Here is a 20999-nt window from a genome sequence, read left to right on the forward strand (position 1 = left end):
TTTGAAGTTGTAATGTCAGATGCACAAGTACAGTGAAATGCCTTTCTTGCAAGCTCAGTGAAGTATTGTTATTCTACATAACTCAACTTGCGTAGGACATGAATATATTTTGCTATTACTTGCATGTATTTATATATTTTATGGGTAAAAACCTGGAGCCTCATGTATTGATAGTGGTATATCAAAAACAGAAATCACTTTGTGGCCTTGGACCAATGAATGAGGAGTTTTCTTCTATTAGCTCACATCGCCACCTAACGGTTGAATTTTAAAGATAAATCAGAGGTGTGTGTGTGCGGTGTGTGTGCTTGTGTGTGTCTGCCATGTCTGCCCTCAGTTTTTCTGATCATGCTAAAAGTTTGTGTGTGTGTGTGTCTGTGTGTGTGTGTGTGTGTGTTTCAGACTGTGCAGGCTGTGGTAGGGACATTAAGAACGGCCAGGCCCTATTGGCTCTGGAAAGACAGTGGCACCTTGGCTGCTTCAAGTGCAAGGCCTGTGGCACAGTGCTGAGCGGGGAGTACATCAGCAAGTGAGTAATCATCAACTGCACCACTCTCAATCCTCCTCCTCTCTTTTCTCTCTTTATCTCTATACCCGTCCTCTCTCTTTCTTTCTCTTAGGCCGTGTCCGAAAACCTGTGCTTGCACTAAATAGGTGGCTGATTGGGTATATGAAAATATAAAGTTATACTAAGCTATATGGAATTGTTTTAAGAAGGTCACACCAAGGATCATTTTGCTATTTGATTTGGAATTTTAAGACACCTTGAAGTATAAAAAAAAGATATAAAGATATTATTTGATGAAACATTTTATTACACCTTACTGCTATTAGCCAATACAAACGCATTGAATAACAGATTCACTACATGGAACAACAGATAGTCCCCCCCAAAAAAAAATCTAAAGGAAGTTTGTTCTGATGTATCTGTCCTATATCTGAGAGATATAAGAAAGCTCAGGAAACATTTGTTATATATATATTTTATTTTTTTACATATATTTAACCTTTAATTTTTGGCACTAAACAGTCTCCATACAGTATATACAGTACTTCCATTCATTTTTTCATCTGGTACCGGGGGATCTTCAAACAAGTCTTGTGAGGCCTGTGGGCATCCTAGAGCAAAACAACCATTATGTATGTGTTGGTGAGAGTCTCACCTTAGTCTGTAGCCCAAACTGTTCAGCTGCTACAGACAGAAGTTGGCAGATCGGCTTGTCATGGAAATTACCACCAGGGACACCTGAAGTCAATCTTAAATGAATCATTGTTTATTAACAGCAAGCTGGAGAGGTCACAGTCAAATTTAGATGCATAAAGTACCGGTCTGAAGTGAGCTCCAACGGGGCAGTCCCGTTAGTTCTCTTATATACTGCTTACACAGACAAGTTATATTTGCTTGATTTAGCTTATTCGTTATTCATAATTAATTAACGTTTGGTTCATGCATGTGACTGACCAATAGCTCACGAGGCTTCTACATAGAACACAGAAATTGGTTATTAAAAAAGCACAAACATTTTCCATCACATTCCCTCCTCTTATCACTCACTCTGTGATAAATATCATAACGTTTTATTCATTTGGTTATTACTTAAACGATCAAAGGAGTAAGTAAAGAAAATCAACACATAAAACCACAGACTCTTTCAAACTCTTAATTCTGGGTTGTAAACAAAATCAACACATAAAACCAGACACTTCATCCTTTCAAAACCTTCTCTGGGTTGCTTCATACAGTTACACATGTTTCATTACACAATTTCATTCATGGATTCTGGCAATGATATTTCAGCTGGAGCTTTTGTCGCGACTGGCATGTTAATGACAGATCGGTATCTCAATGCATTTGTTGTCTAAATTACTATAAAGTTCGCAGTGTGCAGACCTCCACAATCAACCTGATACCTCAAATAAACCATTTTGGATAAGCCTAAATCAATTACGGGCACGGTTGACCACCCCCCTCCCTTCCGGCACTCATTCTTCTGGCGTTTCTTCATTTTCTTCTTCAGATAGTGTTTCCGTTCATCCTCCCAACGGCACATGTTCAAAGTGGAAGGCTCTTGATAATGTCTGGGAATAATCTGATTTTCCCAAGCAGACGAATCTCTCACCAGAGCCACCACTGTCCTTTACGGTCCATTATGTCTTGTCCATTTTCCTACCAGTACACCAGCAGCATGAGAGAAGTTTGAATGGGATCGCTCTCCATGCTCACTCCATGTGCACTCATGTTGCTCCTGAGAGAAAAGGTATGAGAGAAAAGGCAGTGGATAGCTTCGACTGGATGCTGTGTACAGGTTGCTGGCTTGGACTCAGGTCTTACGGTAGATGTGGTGAAGGACCATAGTGAACACCATTGTCACCATTACTTCAGCTGCTTAGAGGGTGTGAGGCTCACACTGTTCTTGGTCGAATTATCCCTTCCGTGCATCTAGATACCATCTGTGGTCACCTTCGCCATAACCGTTTAGTTAAGGGCATTTCTGATTCAGGAAATCCAGACAAACTATTCACTGTATGACAAATTATTACTACTACCAATATTGTTAATACAGATTTCTAAGACAAATGTCAAAGAGAATAAAAATACACAATTAAACCATTTTTTTAATTATTATTCATGTATACTCTATCATATCAATCAATCAATTTTATTTTATATAGCCCTTCTTACATCAGCTAATATCTCGAAGTGCTGTACAGAAACCCAGCCTAAAACCCCAAACAGCTAGTAATGCAGGTGTAGAAGCACGGTGGCTAGGAAAAACTCCCTAGAAAGGCGAAAGCCTAGGAAGAAACCTAGAGAGGAACCAGGCTATGAGGGGTGGCCAGTCCTCTTCTGGCTGTGCCGGGTGGAGATTATAACAGAACCATGCCAAGATGTTCAAAAATGTTCATAAGTGACAAGCATGGTCAAATAATAATCAGGAATAAATCTCAGTTGGCTTTTCATAGCCGATCATTAAGAGTTGAAAACAGCAGGTCTGGGACAGGTAGGGGTTCCATAACCGCAGGCAGAACAGTTGAAACTGGAATAGCAGCAAGGCCAGGCGGACTGGGGACAGCAAGGAGTCACCACGGCCGGTAGTCCCGACGTGATGGTCCTAGGGCTCAGGTCTCTCAGTTGGCTTTTCATAGCCGATCAATAAAGAGTTGAAAACAGCAGGTCTGGGACAGGTAGGGGTTTCGTAGCCGCAGGCAGAACAGTTGAAACTGGAATAGCAGCAAGGCCAGGCGGACTGGGGACAGCAAGGTGTCATCATGCCCGGTAGTCCTGACGTATGGTCCTAGGGCTCAGGTTCTCAGAGAGAAAGAGAGAACGAGAGAATTAGAGAGAGCATACTTAAATTCACACAGGACACTGGATAAGACAGGAGATGTACTCCAGGTATAACCAACTAACCCCAGCCCCCCGACACATAAACTACTGCAGCATAAATACTGGAGGCTGAGACAGGAGCGGTCCGGAGACACTGTGGCCCCATCCGAAGAAACCCCGGACAGGGCCAAACAGGAAGGATATAACCCCACCCACTCTGCCAAAGCACAGCCCCCGCACCACTAGAGGGATATCCCCAACCACCAACTTACAATCCTGAGACAAGGCCGAGTATAGCCCACAGAGGTCTCCACCACAGCACAAACCAAGGGGGGGCGCCAACCCAGACAGGAAGATCACGTCAGTAACTCAACCCACTCAAGTGACGCACCCCTCCCAGGGACGGCATGAAAGAGCACCAGCAAGCCAGTGACTCCGCCCCTGCAACAGGGTTAGAGGCAGAGAACCCCAGTGGAGAGGGGAACCGGCCCGGCAGAGACAGCAAGGGCTGTTCGTTGCTCCAGCCTTTCCGTTCACCTTCACACTCCTGGGCCAGACTACACTCAATCATATGACCTACTGAAGAGATAAGTCTTCAGTAAAGACTTAAAGGTTGAGACCGAGTCTGCGTCTCTCACATGGGTAGGCAGACTGTTCCATAAAAATGGAGATCTATAGGAGAAAGCCCTGCCTCCCGCTGTTTGCTTAGGAAATTCTAGGGACAATTAGGAGGCCTGCGTCTTGTGACCGTAGCGTACGTATTGGTATGTACGGCAGGACCAACTCGGAAAGATAGGTAGGAGCAAGCCCATGTAACGCTTTATAGGTTAACAGTAAAACCTTGAAATCAGCCCTTGCCTTAACAGGAAGCCAGTGTAGGGAAGCTAGCACTGGAGTAATATGATCAAATTTCTTGGTTCTAGTCAGGATTCTAGCAGCCGTATTTAGCACTAACTGAAGTTTATTTAGTGCTTTATCCGGTAGCCGGAAAATAGAGCATTGCAGTAGTCTAACCTAGAAGTAACAAATGCATGGATTAATTTTTCTGCATCATTTTTGGACAGAAAATTTCTGATTTTTGCAATGTTACGTAGATGGAAAAAAGCTGTCCTTGAAACAGTCTTGATATGTTCGTCAAAAGAGAGATCAGGGTCAAGAGTAACACCGAGGTCCTTCACAGTTTTATTTGAGACGACTTTACAACCATCTAGATGGTGCATCCTTTCTAAGGTGCATCCTTTCTAACCTGTGAGAAACCCACATATCGACGACCTCAACGCAGAGTTACAGGGTCAGGGAGTTAGAGGGCTAATCCTTAGAGAGAAATCCCGACCATCAAGCAGACCCAATCTGGTGAGATTTGTATTGAAGCAAGACAAAAACAAAACAGAAGCAAGACAAGAACAAAACAACAACAACAATACACTTCTTCCCTTTTGACACAACTCACATTGTGATTCATGCGTAAAATAAAAATAAAACACTGCCGGTTAAATCAAAATAACAAATAAATTTAGAATTACAACCCTTGATATCTCCATAAGGAAATACTTGTATCACATAAGGTAATAGTAAAATAGACTAGAGACAGGTTTCCCTCATTCAGGGGCAGCGCTCTCTCTCTCTCCTTCTCTCTCTCGTGGTCCGAATCACACATAGGACTGTTGATAAATTATAAAATTATACCTAATTATCAGTGTTTACATATTATATTTAAATCTCATCCAATGTTTCTAGCCTTTCTAATGATGGTGAAGAGGCCTCACCAGAAAGTCAGAACAGAGGTCAGAGGTCATTCAACCACATTAAGTGAGTGTTTCTTTCCGTTTTCTTTCCCTGTACCTCATACTCATTATTTAAAGACATTTCAAACATTCTAAACATTTTGTGTACCAGGTTTACGTTGGGTTTTTCAGTATATTTCTTATCAAGAGAATTTACATGTGTGCCACCTAAACTCAATGTTAACCTGGTACACAAAATGTTTGGAATGTTTGAAATGTCTTTAAATAATGAGTATGTGGTACAGGGAAAGAAAAGGGAAAGAAACACTCACTTAATGGGGTTGAATGACCTCTGACCTCTGTTCTGACTTTCTGGTGAGATAGATACTTCAATACATTTCATTTGTGTACCCTTTAAGGTGCATCCTTTCTAACCTGTGAGAAACCCACTAAAATAAAAAAATAAAAGACCCCACACAATAAATCAAACAGTATTAACACCACTAGTAAATATTCATAACAGGTGGGTTGTGTGTGGGTGCTGGCGTGTGTGGTAAAAACAAACAAAATGTCCAGGCCTTACTTAATTTGGAGCTCCTTTAACAGCCGGATTCGGTTACCTTTATACTTACTGTTCTCCCAAGGCACCTGCCTCAGAAAGCATTTCAAAGGGAGAGATACAGAATCATTGGTAAACTCATCAGAAAACTTGTTAGTGGACATTCCATAAGTCCTGCAAGAAAGAAAATAAACATGTACTTAGTTTACTACGCTACATCTTAATTAGTCCTAAAAATTCTTAATCTTAATTGAGTTTACTGCATCTTGGGCAGGAAGTCTTGATAAAACCATGCGCATACAGAATTATACTTCAGACACATCAGATGATACAGTGTCCCGTTAAGCTGAATAGGCACCTTCTAAAGTAAAAAATCCCAGAGCCCCTTTCTTGTAATCTTATCATTTTGACCTGTTGCATTGACATATTATCTGTACTGACTGTAACATCAACTAGTCAAAATATGAAACCTGTTGTTTAACAAATCTGCTAGGACCTTCAAAAAGTTGGTGCTGGCTTATGAGCTCAATACGGTACTAAAAACATTTACTTGGATCTACTTCAATTCTGGACACAGTTTCATGTAATGGAAACATATTATTGTTTTAGATGACATTACCTTCTTACTTATTTAAATCACTGGTATATTCAAACTATCGAATTGAGAAATAATAATTGGAAATGGTCAAAAACGTATCTTATTCATCTGTCCCAAATATCCCACTACGTCCCTTACAGCCTGTTTGAGTTCAGTGAGTACTACCTATTTTCGACAGGAAGCTTATCTCTAACCCAAACACCAGATGGCAGCCTCTATTATAATGTCCCAAGGCTCAATCCCTCTGTTTGTCATGTGACCTTGTATTGAAACATTTACTTCTTCAAATTACTAAGACATTGCATTATTAGAGTGATATCTGAAAGCCACTAATAGTACCATTCCCTCTGTTACTTTCACTAGTCTCCATATCTGTTTCCTTCAACTAGGACTCTGAAGACCCTCCCAATCACTACTGCTAATACACACGGATCACTCTCAAACAATGTTCTGCTTTTTACCCCTATTGCAAGGTTTAAAAACAAAACAAACATAACTTTCTCCAAATTGGAAGGCATTGTTTTCATTTTATTCTACCCTAACAATGTTACTCTTAATATTTATTACACATTTCTGTTGGATATTCACTTTCTGCTTCACACTTATTAAATGTCTATTATTTGAAGATTACCATGTAATGCGCAAAATCTATAGAACATATTGGCCAATTCAGAAGGGAAGAGATAAACTTTCTGGGATCAAAACATGTATTAAAACTGGGCTGGCACTGTCTAGCAGTCCCCTGTAGATGGCGGGCTCTGTCCATAATAAGTCTCTAGTAACCCATTATACATTAATGCATTGTTACTTTATCAAATCTAGTAACCAATTATACTATTCATTTCTCTTAATACTTTTTAAACCACTTACGTACATCTACGTGTGAGTATACAAGTTGTATCCAGGCTCTGTCGCAGCCGGCCGCGACCGGGAGACTCATGGGCGGCGCACAATTGGCCCCGCGTCGTCCAGGGTAGGGGAGGGAATGGCCGGCAGGGATGTAGCTCAGTTGATTGAGCATGGCGTTTGCAACGCCAGGGTTGTGGGTTCGTTTCCCACAGGGGGCCAGTATAAAAAAATATGTATTCACTAACTGTAAGTCGCTCTGGATAAGAGCGTCTGCTAAATGACGTAAATGTAAATGTAAATGTATATTATTATTATTTTTACCATTGTTACTTCATCAAATCTCTAGTAACCCATTATACTTTTCTCTTAATACTTTTTATCCAAATTTCAATCCTCCTTTCCACACTCAAACAACTCTCAAATCCACATTCACTTAGTACTATTCCCAAACACACTCAGTAATCTCCCTTATTACTCTCTCTGTGCATCTTCAACGATTCTCTTGTCGTTACATCCTATGCACCATATGTATCTTCAACGGTTCTCTTGCCGCTACTTCCTATACATATAAAATAACATGCCGTGCTCAATAACACCTTGTGCTATTACCTGTGGCTGCAGGCCACACAGACACTTCTTCAATAAATGCCTACAGACAGCGGGGCTTTCCATGGTACCGTTACTCGCCCTCACTCTAGTCTTCTTCCTTCATGGGCAAATTTTGTCATCAAACTTTGTCATCAAAGTCTGGCATTCTCTGGATTTATGGTGCTTTCAAGACAACTGGAAACTCGGACAAAAACAAGGTCGAATCATGATGTCAGCTCTAGAAAGAGGCCTGAGTTCCCGATTTGGAATTCCGAGTTGGTTGGGTGTTCAAAACGTATTTTCCCAGTCGGAGCTCGTTTTTGTCCGAGTTCCCAGTTGTCTTGACCTCACTGAAGTCTGGGATTTCCCAGTTCCGAGTTTCCAGTTGTTTTGAAAGCGGCAGAAGTCATGCTGGATTGACAGCATGGCCAATGTTGAATGTTTATCCTTTTAAACTTGGAAAAGAGACCCTTAAACCCAGACTTGGACCACACACCCACTCCACTGAATAGAAGGCTAGTGATTGCTTTGCAAGGCTTGCAGTTAGCCAGTGTTGAATTTGCGATTTCCAACTGCTTGTGTAATGTTTATGTCCAATGGCCGATGAGCACCGATACATTTTATCTATAATTCCTCTTCATAATTTCTCTCTTCATATGATAAGGATTGAAAAGTATTTGCCAGTAGATTGTCGATATGATTCATAATGATGACTGCTAGCTTGCTTGCTAAGATATAGAAAGTATAATGTTGACATGATCAGTCCAATCAAAGCTAAAGTAGATATAACGTGATTTGATGTCATTTTATCTGTGACCAATGACCTTGAGCCTTCTTGGATGGGCACTTCTAATGTAACTCTATGGCAGCACCCAAGGGGCTTGAATTTTTTAGCTCTACCCGTAGATTTTGCGGCGACGTAGTGTCCCCATGAGTGACTGAACACTGAGCCAATCACGGTGCAAGTAGAGAACATCAGCAACCCCTACGCTCCGTATTTTCCGCAGGTTGCCCCACCACAGAAAGCACTGAGCTAGGCTGAAACACCTACATTTTGGAGCTGCTTTACTCAAGAAAGCAAAAAAGAGACCATGTTTGTAGCGGCTTTATTATCTCAAATATACACTGCTCAAAAAAATAAAGGGAACACTAAAATAACACATCCTAGATCTGAATGAATGAAATAATCTTATTAAATACTTTTTTCTTTACATAGTTGAATGTGCTGACAACAAAATCACACACAAATTATCAATGGAAATCAAATTGATCAACCCATGGAGGTCTGGATTTGGAGTCACCCTCAAAATTAAAGTGGAAAACCACACTACAGGCTGATACAACTTTGATGTAATGTCCTTAAAACAAGTCAAAATGAGGCTCAGGAGTGTGTGTGGCCTCCACGTGCCTGTATGACCTCCCTACAATGCCTGGGCATGCTCCTGATGAGGTGGCGGATGGTCTCCTGAGGGATCTCCTCCCAGACCTGGACTAAAGCATCCGCCAACTCCTGGACAGTCTGTGGTGCAACGTGGCGTTGGTGGATGGAGCGAGACATGATGTCCCAGATGTGCTCAATTGGATTCAGGTCTGGGGAACGGGCGGTCCATAGCATCAATGCCTTCCTCTTGCAGGAACTGCTGACACACTCCAGCCACATGAGGTCTAGCATTGTCTTGCATTAGGAGGAACCCAGGGCCAACCGCACCAGCGTATGGTCTCACAAGGGGTCTGAGGATCTCATCTCTGTACCTAATGGCAGTCAGGCTACCTCTGGCGAGCACATGGAGGGCTGTGCGCCCCCCCAATGAAATGCCACCCCACACCATGACTGACCCACCGCCAAACCGGTCATGCTGGAGGATGTTGCAGGCAGTAGAACGTTCTCCACGGCGTCTCCAGACTCTGTCACGTCTGTCACATGTGCTCAGTGTGAACCTGCTTTCATCTGTGAAGAGCACAGGGCGCCAGTGGTGAATTTGCCAATCTTGGTGTTCTCTGGCAAATGCCAAACGTCCTGCACGGTGTTGGGCTGTAAGCACAACCCCCACCTGTGGACGTCGGGCCCTCATACCACCCTCATGGAGTCTGTTTCTGACCGTTTGAGCAGACACATGCACATTTGTGGCCTGCTGGAGGGCTCTGGCAGTGCTCCTCCTTGCACAAAGACGGAGATAGCGGTCCTGCTGCTGGGTTGTTGCCCTCCTACGGCCTCCTCCACGTCTCCTGATGTACTGGCCTGTCTCCTGGTAGCGCCTCCATGCTCTGGACACTACGCTGACAGACACAGCAAACCTTCTTGCCACAGCTCGCATTGATGTGCCATCCTGGATGAGCTGCACTACCTGAGCCACTTGTGTGGGTTGTAGACTCTGTCTCATGCTACCACTAGAGTGAAAGCACCGCCAGCATTCAAAAGTGACCAAACACATCAGCCAGGAAGCATAGGAACTGAGAAGTGGTCTGTGGTCACCACCTGCAAAACCAGTCCTTTATTGGGGGTGTCTTGCTAATTGCCTATAATTTCCACCTGTTGTCTATTCCATTTGCACAACAGCATGTGAAATTTATTGTCAATCAGTGTTGCTTCCTAAGTGGACAGTTTGATTTCACAGAAGTGTGATTGACTTGGAGTTACATTGTGTTGTTGAAGTGTTCCCTTTATTTTTTTGAGCAGTGTATATATTTTTACATTCTTTGCAAACTGATATGTGACACGTATTAATGCCAAAATAACATGCAAAACAGGCCCCACCTGCCCTGAATGACGGGACGCCTCTGGTTGGTTAACCCCTGTGCTGTGATTTGTGTTGATATTGGTGTGTCTTATCCATTTTCTCCAATGTCTATCTGGCAAACAGGCTACACTTTAGGCCAGTGATATTAAAACTTTTACAGCGTGGACCCCATTTTTTCCACCAGAATTTCTGGGGACCAATGTTCCCTCTAAGTTGTTTCATCACTGAGCAAATTTCAGGTCTGCTGAGCAGCAAATGCAACTTCCGGCACATTTACTGTGAACGCTGAGGCTGTACCCGCTTTAAGTTCGTTTTAACAGTGGTCTAGGCTACAGTGGCTATTTGATCATAATGTAGACCTACCAGAGTGGCATACCATCAAAAAACTAGAAGCACAAGCATTTCGCTACCCTCGCAATAACATCTGCTAACCATGTGTATGTGACCAATACATTTGATTTGATTTGATTTGAAAACAATGGAGAAAATGCATTCCTTAACATTTTAACATGGAAATAGCTGTTCTATCATTCAGCCAATGTGTGGTGTTCAATGTAGGCTTACATTCCATGAGACTTTTCAAAAAAACATGCAGGGCTTGGCATTAAGCTGTTTATCCACTTGTCCTTCAGACAAGGAGGTGACTGAAAATGTTGTTGTGTTGTTTAATGCAAGAAACCACTTTGCAAAATAAAATACATAATTATTCTCATACCATTATTACAGAGAATCAGACAAATTATGCTACCCTCTGCCTATTGGTTACTTTGCTTATTCAAGCCTGTCTCAAAATACAACACTGCCCCTTCAAGATATAAAAAAAAAGCTCTTTACCTGACCCGCTTTTCAATGATGTCTAGAAATTCACAAGTTTTGTGCTCTTGTAGGAAGCAATCATTCACCCATTGCTGACTACAAATGATCTATAACTGGGCTAATAACTCACTAACTAGCAAAGGATATGAATAAATGTACAAATGTACACACATCGCTACATTTAGCTCTCAAAACAAGCGCATTTACTCACGACCATCATGCTGTAAAAAACTGGGAATGGCACAGATCCATATATGGCAATGGTCTATTTGCATATAGGCCTACTGCAGCTCTGATTGGTTACCCGTCTGTGTAGAGTAGGGGCCTGAGTCGTGCCTGTCAATGCAATAGAATCCTACTCCGATGCATTCTGCCTACAACAAAATCTCCCGATTTTCGGGATATCTCATGGTCTGACAAACACCGCTCTACCTTTGTCACCTTTCACCAGAGATGCAGAAGTGCAACATAGGCAGATATCCAATGCAGATATCTCTAGCTTAAACGGACAGATTTTTATGGAGATGTTTTTATTATGCTAATTTGATTTCCACGGGGCGACATTCGACCTTAGGGGTTTAATGGCATTAGTTATTCGCGATTAATCGCAATTTTAGAATTTGCTCAAATTTGGCCCTAAAGAAAGATTTTTCCATTAATCCTGAAGAGTCTATTGACGCACTCTAATCTAAGTAACATAATTTTAAAAATACCCATCAAAATCCGTCAGTTTAAACTAGAGATATCTGTTTTGCATGGGCTGCGTCTCAATCCACCTCATCCGATTATGTCGGCCTTCCTTATCTGCGGTGGAAGGTGGACGAGCTACAGCAGTGTTTGTCAGACCATGAAATAATCAAATAATGCTTGTATATATTTATTTTATAACTAAAGGGGTCCTACAATTAAAAATGAAATAGCTAAATGATCCATGGTATGACCATCTTAAAACAATTCCATATGTTAGCTTAGTAGACCCCCCCACCAACGGTTTACACTTTAAAGCAGGGCATTGAGTTACAGGCATACCATGCTTTGATAGTTAGGGATGGAAAGAACATTATCTACATCCAAATGTTTTCATAGCCTTTTCACGATAAACAACACAAAAGACACTGTAACACACAGCTATTAATTCTCCCAATGTTTAAGTAGGCCTACTCTTATCAATGTTGTTGAAGTTGAACACTTGCACACAGCACACAGACTCAAAGCTTCAAGCATTCTAAATGAGTGTGACTACAGGAAAAAAGAACTGGCTCTATGGATACAAAGAGCTTTTAAACTTGGGTCACACTTTTTTTGGATACTTCGGATTTTCTACAGATGGATGAGCAACTGTTGCTAAGGTTACGGATAGGGCTAGGTTTAGAATACGGGTTAGGGCTAGGGTTAGGGTAAGAAGTTTAGGGTTAGGATAAGGGTTAGGGTTAAAGCTAGGGTTAGTAGATAGTTAGTTGAAATGTTACTGATAGTCTGTAGATAGTCTGTAGAGCCTCTACATATGGAATATCCAAATGAAGTGTAACCTAAACTTGTCCAACAATGGTATGAAAACACAGTAACCATCTGTACACAGGCATACACACTCTCCCTCTGTCCCACACCTCTCTCTCTCACTTCCGCTCTGACACACATCCTCTCTCACACACATACACCACTCTTGCATATGCAGCTTACCTTTGAAGCATCTCTTTGAGTAGCCTATTTCTTTTGAGTTCTTCCTGTGCCATCTACATTTGTGCATAGCCTAGTCAGTGGTAAAGTGATCAGGTTGCTAACTATCTAGCTAGATGACATGACTAGCTAGTTAAACAATGTTGTTTGTTATCAAACCAAGAAAGAGCAGTTTGCGAGTAGTTTAAAACATCAGGCGGCATGCGCACAAATCCGCGGCAGAAAAAAAAACCATAGCTCCGGTAATATTGGGCTTAACCTTTACATAATTTTGGCTAGAGGCACACGGTCTTCAGCTACAGTGCATTCGGAAAGTATTCAGACCCCTTGACTTTTCCCACATTTTGTTACGTTACAGCCTTATTCTAAAATTGATTAAATTGTTTTTTTTACCGCATCAATCTACACACAATACCCCATAATGGCAAAGCAAAAACAGAGTTATAGAAATTCTTGCAAATTTCTTAAAAATAAAAAACTGAAATAATACATTTACATAAGTATTCAGACCCTTTACTCTGTACTTTGTTGAAGCACCTTTGGCAGCGATTACAACCTCAAGTCTTCTTGGGTATGATGCTACAAGCTTGGCACACCTGTATTTGGGGAGTTTCTCCCATTGTTCTCTGCAGATCCTCTCAAGCTCTGTCAGGTTGGATGGGGAGTGTCGCTGCACAGCTCTTTTTAGGTGTCTCCAGAGATGTCAAATCAAATCAAATCAAATTGTATTGGTCACATACACATATTTAGCAGATGTTATTGCGGGTGTAGCGAAATGCTTGTGTTTCTAGCTCCAACAGTGCAGTAGTATCTAACAATTCACAACAATACACACAAATCTCAAAGTAAAATAATGGAATTAAGAAATATATAAATATTAGGAGTGGCATAGACTAAAATACAGTAGAATAGAATACAGTATATACAGTTGAAGTCAGAAGTTTACATACACCTTAGCCAAATACATTTAAACTCAGTTTTTCACAATTCCTGACATTCAATCCTAGTAAAAATGCCCTGTTTAAGGTCAGTTAGGATCACCACTTTATTTTAAGAATGTGAAATGTCAGAATAATAGTAGAGAGAATTATTTATTTCAGCTTTTATTTCTTTCATCACATTCCCAGTGGGTCAGAAGTTTACACTCAATGAGTATTTGGTAACATTGCCTTTAAATTGTTTAACTTGGGTCAAATGTTTCGTGTAGCCTTCCACAAGCTTCCCACAATAAGTTGGTTGAATTTTGGCCCATTCCTCCTGACAGAGCTGGTGTAACTGAGTCAGGTTTGTAGGCATCCTTGCTCGCACACACTTTTTCAGTTCTGCCCACAAATGTTTTATAGGATTGAGGTCAGGGCTTTGTGATAGCCACTCCAATACCTTGAATTTGTTGTCCTTAAGCCATTTTGCCACAACTTTGGAAGTATGCTTGGGGTCACTGTCCATTTGAAAGACCCATTTGCGACCAAGCATTAACTTCCTGACTGATGTCTTGAGATATTGCTTCAATATGTCCACATAATTTTCCTTCCTCATGATGCCATCTATTTTGTGAAGTGCACCAGTCCCTCCTGCAGCAAAGCACCCCCACAGCATGATGCTGCCACCCCCGTGCTTCACGGTTGGGATGGTGTTCTTCGGCTTGCAAGCATCCCCCTTTTTCCTCCAAACAGAACGATGGTCATTATGGCCAAACAGTTCTATTTTTGTTTCATCAGACCAGTGGACATTTCTCCAAAAAGTACGATCTTTGTCCCCATGTCCAGTTGCAAACCGTAGTCTGGCTTTTTAATGGCGGTTTTGGAGCAGTGGCTTCTTCCTTGTTGAGCGGCCTTTCAGGTTATGTCGATATAGGACTCGTTTTATTGTGGATATAGATTATTCTGTACTTGTTTCCTCCAGCATCTTCACAAGGTCCTTTGCTGTTGTTCTGGGATTGATTTGCACTTTTCATACCAAAGTACGTTAATCTCTAGGAAACAGAACGTGTCTCCTTCCTGAGCGGTATGACGGCTGCATGGTCCCATGGTGTTTATACTTGCGTACTATTGTTTGTACAGATGAACGTGGTACCTTCAGGCGTTTGGAAATTGCTCCCAAGGATGAACCAGACTTGTGGAGGCCTACACATTTTTTTCCGAGGTCTTGGCTGATTTCTTTTGATTTTCCCATGATGTCAAGCAAAGAGGCACTGAGTTTGAAGGTAGGTCTTGAAATACATCCACAGGTACACCTCCAATTGACTCAAATTATGTCAATTAGCCTATCAGAAGCTTCAAAAGCCATGACATCATTTTCTGGAATTTTCCAAGCTGTTTAAAGGCACAGTCAACTTAGTGTATGTAAACTTCTGACCCACTGGAATTGTGATACAGTGATTTTTAAGTGAAATAATCTGTCTGTAAACAATTGTTGGAAATATTACTTGTGTCATGCACAAAGTAAATGTCCTAACCGACTTGCAAAAACTATAGTTTGTTAACAAGAAATTTGTGGAGTGGTTGAAAAACAAGTTTTAACGACTCCAACCTAAGTTTATGTAAACTTCCGACTTCAACTGTACATATGAGATGAGTAAAGCAAACATATGTAAACATTATTAAAGTGACTACTATTTCATTATTAAAGTGGCCAGTGATTCCATGTATATAGGGCAGCCTCCTCTAAAGGTGCAGGGTTGCGTAACTGGGTGGAAGCCGGCTAGTGATGGCTATTTAACAGTCTGATGGCCTTAAGATAGAAGCAGTTTTTCAGTCTCTCGGTCCCAGCTTTGTACTGACCTCGCCTTCTGGATGATAGCGGGGTGAACAGGCCTTGGCTCGTGGTTGTTGTCCTTGATGATCTTTTTGGCTTTCCTGTGATATCGGGTGCTGTAGGTGTCCTGGAGGGCAGGTTGTTTGCCCCCGGTGATGCGTTGGGCAGACCACACCACCCTCTGGAGAGCCCTGCAGTTGCGGGCGGTGCAGTTGCCGTACCAGGCAGTGATACAGCCCGACAGGATGCTCTCAATTGTTCATCTGTAAAAGTTTGTGAGAGTTTTAGGTGCCAAGCCAAATTTCTTCAGCCTCCTGAGGTTGAAGAGGCGCTGTTGCGCCTTCTTCACCACACTGTCTGTGTGGGTGGACCATTTCAGATTGTGTATGCTGAGGAACTTGAAGCTTTCCACCTACTCTACTGCGGTCCCGTCGATGTGGATAGTGGCGTGCTCCCTCTGCTGTTTCCTGAAGTCCACGATCAGCTCCTTTGTTTTGTTGACGTTGAGTGAGAGGTTATTTTCCTGAAACCACTCTCCCAGGGCCCTCACCTCCTCCCTGTAGGTTGTCTCGTCATTGTTGGTAATCAGGCCTACTAATGTTGTGTTGTCTGCAAACTTGATGATTGAGTTGGAGGCGTGCATTGCCACACAGTCATGAGTGAACAGAGAGTACATGAGGGGGCTGAGCACGCACCCTTGTGGGGCCCCTGTGTTGAGGATCAGCGAAGTAGAGGTGATGTTTCCTACCTTTACCACCTGGGGGCGGCCCGTCAGGAAGTCCAGGACCAAGTTGCACAGGGCAGGGTTCAGACCCAGGGCCCCAAGCTTAATGATGAGCTTGGAGGGTACTATGGTGTTGAATGCTGAGCTATAGTCAATGAACAGCATTCTTCCATAGGTACTCCTCTTGTCCAGATGGGATAGTTCAGTGTGCAGAGCGATGGCGATGGTGATTGCATCGTCTGTGGATCTATTGGGGCGGTAAGCAAATTGAAGTGGGTCTAGGGTGTCTCAAAGCAATTCATGATGACAGAAGTGAGTACTACAGGGCGATAGTCATTTAGTTCAGTTACCTTTGCTTTCTTGAGTACAGGAACAATGGTGGACATCTTGAAGCAAGTGAGGACAGCAGACTGGGATAGGGAGAGATTGACACTCCAGCCAGCTGGTCTGCGCATGCTCTGAGGATGCGGCTAGGGATGTCGTCTGGGCCGGCAGCCTTGCGAGTGTTAACATGCTTAAATGTCTTACTCACGGCACTGTGTTATCCTCAAAGCGGGCGAAGAAGGTGTTTAGCTTGTCCGGAAGCAAGACGTTGGTGTCCGCGACGTGGCTGGTTTTCCCTTTGTAGTCCATGATTGTCTGTAGACCCTGACACATATGTCTAGTGTCTGAGCTATTGAATTGCGACTCCACTTTGTCTCTGTACTGACGTTTTGCCTTTTTGATTGCCTTACGGAGGAAATAACTACACTGTTTGTATTCGGCCATAGTACCAGTCACCTTGCCATGGTTAAATGCAGAGGTTCATGCTTTCATTTTTGCGCGCATGCTGCCATCTATCCATGGTTTCTGTTTTGGGCAGGTTTTAATAGTCACAGTGGGTACAACATCTCCTATACACTTCCTGATGAACTCAGTCACCGTATCCGTGTATTCGTTGATGTTGTTCTCAGAGGCTACCCAGAACATATCCCAGTCCGCGTGATCAAAACAATCTTGAAGAATGGATTCCGATTGGTCAGACCAGCATTGAATAGACCTTAGCACGGGTACTTCCTGTTTGAGTTTCTGCCTATAGGAAGGAAGGAGAAAAATTGAGTCGTGATCAGATTTGCAGAAGGGAGGGTGAGGGAGGGCCTTGTAGGCATTTCGAAAAGTTGAGTAGCAGTGGTTCAATGTTTTCCCAGAGCGAGTACTACAGTCAATGTGTTGGTAGAACTTCGGTAGCGTTGCTTTTTTAAACTCCCCAGCTACAATAAATGTGGCCTCAGGATGTGTGGTTTCCAGTTTGCATAAAGTCCGGTGTAGTTCTTTGAGGGCCGTCGTGGTATCGGCTTGTGAGGGAATATACACTGCTGTGACTATAACCGAAGAGAATTCTCTTGTGAGGTAATACGGTCTGCATTTGCTTGTAAGGTATTCTGGGTCGGGTTCAAGTCTGATCGGGTTCAAGTCTGGGCTCTGGCTGGGCCACTCAAGGACATTCAGAGACTTGTCCCGAAGCCACTCCTGCGTTGTCTTGGCTGTGTGCTTAGGGTCATTGTCCTGTTGGAAGGTGAACCTTCGCCCCAGTCTGAGGTCCTGAGCGCTCTGGAGCAGGTTTTCATCAAGGATCTCTGTGTACTTTGCTCCGTTCATCTTTCCCTCGATCCTGACTAGTCTTCCAGTCCCTGCCTCTGAAAAACATCCCTACAGCATGATGCTGCCACCACCATGCTTCACCGTAGGGATAGTGCCAGGTTTCCTCCAGACATGACGCTTGGCATTCAGGCCAAAGAGTTCAATCTTGGTTTCATCAGACCAGAGAATCTTGTTTCTCATGGTCTGAGAGTCTTTAGGTGCCTTTTGGCAAACTCCATGCGGGCTGTCATATGCCTTTTATTGAGGAGTGGCTTCCATCTGGCTACTCTACCATAAAGGCCTGATTGGTGGAGTGCTGCAGAGATGGTTGTCTTTCTCCCATCTCCATAGAGCAACTCTGGAGCTCCGTCAGAGTGACCATCGGGTTCTTGGTAACTCCCTGACCAACGTCCTACTCCCCCGATTGCTCTGTTTGGCCGGGCAGCCAGCTCTTAGTGGTTCCAAACTTCTTCCATTTAAGAATCATGGAGGCCACTGTGTTCTTGGGGATCTTCAATGCAGCAGACATTTTTTGGTACCCTTCCCCAGATCTGAGCCTCGACACAATCCTGTCTCAAAGCTCTAGGGACAATTCCTTCGACCTCATGGCTTGGTTTTTGCTCTGACATGCACTGTCAACTGTGGGACCTTATATAGAAGGGGGTATGCCTTTCCAAATCATGTCCAATCAATTGAATTTACCACAGGTGGACTCCAATCAAGTTGTAGAAACATCTCAAGGATGATCAATGGAAACAGGATGCACCTGAGCTCAATTTCAAGTCTCATAGCAAAGTGTCTGAATACTTATGTAAATAAGGTATTTCTGTGTTTTAGTTTTTATAAATAACCTGTTTCGTATTGTATCGTGAGGTCCCTGGCAATTCCCAGCCCTACTAAACAGTATGTTCTAAATAGTATGTAGTACGATTAGTACACTTTATGTCATTTTAAAGTAGTAGCAAGACAAATTTCGGACACAGCCAATAACTAAGTGTTTATTGACTAGACATTTTCAGATCTTGCCCTCTCTGTCTGCCTGACTCTCTCATTCCCCAACCCCCCTCTTTTCTCTCAGGGACGGCACCCCCTATTGCGAGAAAGACTACCAGATCCACTTTGGGGTCCAGTGTGAAGCCTGTAATCAGTTCATCACAGGGAAGGTTCTGGAGGTAAGAACCATTTCCTCATCCCCTTACTCCTCCCGTCCCATGACTTGAAATTCTCAGTCATTGGTCATTCAGTCGTTGCTGTTCATTGCTTTGAATGAACCGTGTGCGTAGTCAAGTTCTATATTGCTGGATTTCTCCATCCATTCCTCCGGGGACCTACAGTGAGGGAAAAAAGTATTTGATCCCCTGCTATTTTGAACGTTTGCCCACTGACAAAGACATGATCAGTTTATAATATTTATGGTAGGTTTATTTAAACAGTGAGAGACAGAATAACAACAAAAAAATCCAGAAAAACACATGTCAAAAATGTTATAAATTGATTTGCATTTTAATGAGGGAAATAAGTATTTGACCCCTCTGCAAAACATGACTTTGTACTTGGTGGCAAAACCCTTGTTGGCAATCACAGAGGTCAGACCTTTCTTATAGTTGGCCACCAGGTTTGGACACATCTCAGGAGGGATTTTGTCCCACTCCTCTTTGCAGATCTTATCCAAGTCATTACGGTTTCGAGGCTGACGTTTGGCAACTCGAACCTTCAGCTCCCTCCACAGATTTTCTATGGGATTAAGGTCTGGAGACTGGCTAGGCCACTCCAGGACCTTAATGTGCTTCTTCTTGAGCCACTCCTTTGTTGCCTTGGCCGTGTGTTTTGGGTCATTGTCATGCTGGAATACCCATCCACGACCCATTTTCAATGCCCTGGCTGAGGGAAGGAGGTTCTCACCCAAGATTTGACAGTACATGGCCCCGTCCATCGTCCCTTTGATGCGGTGAAGTTGTCCTGTCCCCTTAGCAGAAAAACACCCCCAAAGCATAATGTTTCCACCTCCATGTTTGACAGTGGGGATGGTGTTCTTGGGGTCATAGGCAGCATTTCTCCTCCTCCAAACATGGCGAGTTGAGTTGATGCCAAAGAGCTCGATTTTGGTCTCATCTGACCACAACACTTTCACCCAGTTCTCCTCTGAATCATTCAGATGTTCATTGGCAAACTTCAGACGGGCCTGTATATGTGCTTTCTTGAGCAGGGGGACCTTGCGGGCGCTGCAGGATTTCAGTCCTTCACGGCGTAGTGTGTTACCAATTGTTTTCTTGGTGACTATGGTCCCAGCTGCCTTGAGATCATTGACAAGATCCTCCCGTGTAGTTCTGGGCTGATTCCTCACTGTTCTCATGATCATTGCAACTCCACGAGGTGAGATATTGCATGGAGCCCCAGGCCGAGGGAGATTGACAGTTCTTTTGTGTTTCTTCCATTTGCGAATAATCGCACCAACTGTTGTCACCTTCTCACCAAGCTGCTTGGCGATGGTCTTGTAGCCCATTCCAGCCTTGTGTAGGTCTACAATGTTGTCCCTGACATCCTTAGAGAGCTCTTTGGTCTTGGCCATGGTGGAGAGTTTGGAATCTGATTGATTGATTGCTTCTGTGGACAGGTGTCTTTTATACAGGTAACAAGCTGAGATTAGGAGCACTCCCTTTAAGAGTGTGCTCCTAATCTCAGCTCGTTACCTGTATAAAAGACACCTGGGAGCCAGAAATCTTTCTGATTGAGAGGGGGTCAAATACTTATTTCCCTCATTAAAATGCAAATCAATTTATAACATTTTTGACATGCGTTTTTCTGGATTCCGGATAATTTCTTTGTCAGTGGGGAAACGTACAAAATCAGCAGGGGATCAAATACTTTTTTCCCTCACTGTACATGGCATGCTCATTTTTGTTACAGCCCAGCAGTAACGCATCACGTCATGTCAGATTGGTCATTAATTCAACAAAAGGAGGAAGGAATTATGTTTAAGTGTATTCAAACATGACCATAGTTTTCATCCTAGCCTTTAATGTA

The 20999-nt window shown here is 42.9% G+C and overlaps 1 protein-coding gene across 1 annotated transcript in view; it reads left to right on the forward strand.

Moving 5' to 3' along the window:
- Window positions 1-20999, forward strand: part of ablim1b (actin binding LIM protein 1b) — a 148628-nt gene that overhangs the window by 84658 nt on the left and 42971 nt on the right. The window contains exons 5-6 of the mRNA XM_041859342.1: window positions 403-529; window positions 19054-19147. Coding sequence (XP_041715276.1) covers window positions 403-529; window positions 19054-19147 — 221 coding nt within the window. The remainder of the gene's footprint in view (window positions 1-402; window positions 530-19053; window positions 19148-20999) is intronic.

This window comes from Coregonus clupeaformis, chromosome 31, assembly GCF_020615455.1.
Source record: "Coregonus clupeaformis isolate EN_2021a chromosome 31, ASM2061545v1, whole genome shotgun sequence".
NCBI classification, from domain to species: domain Eukaryota; kingdom Metazoa; phylum Chordata; class Actinopteri; order Salmoniformes; family Salmonidae; genus Coregonus; species Coregonus clupeaformis.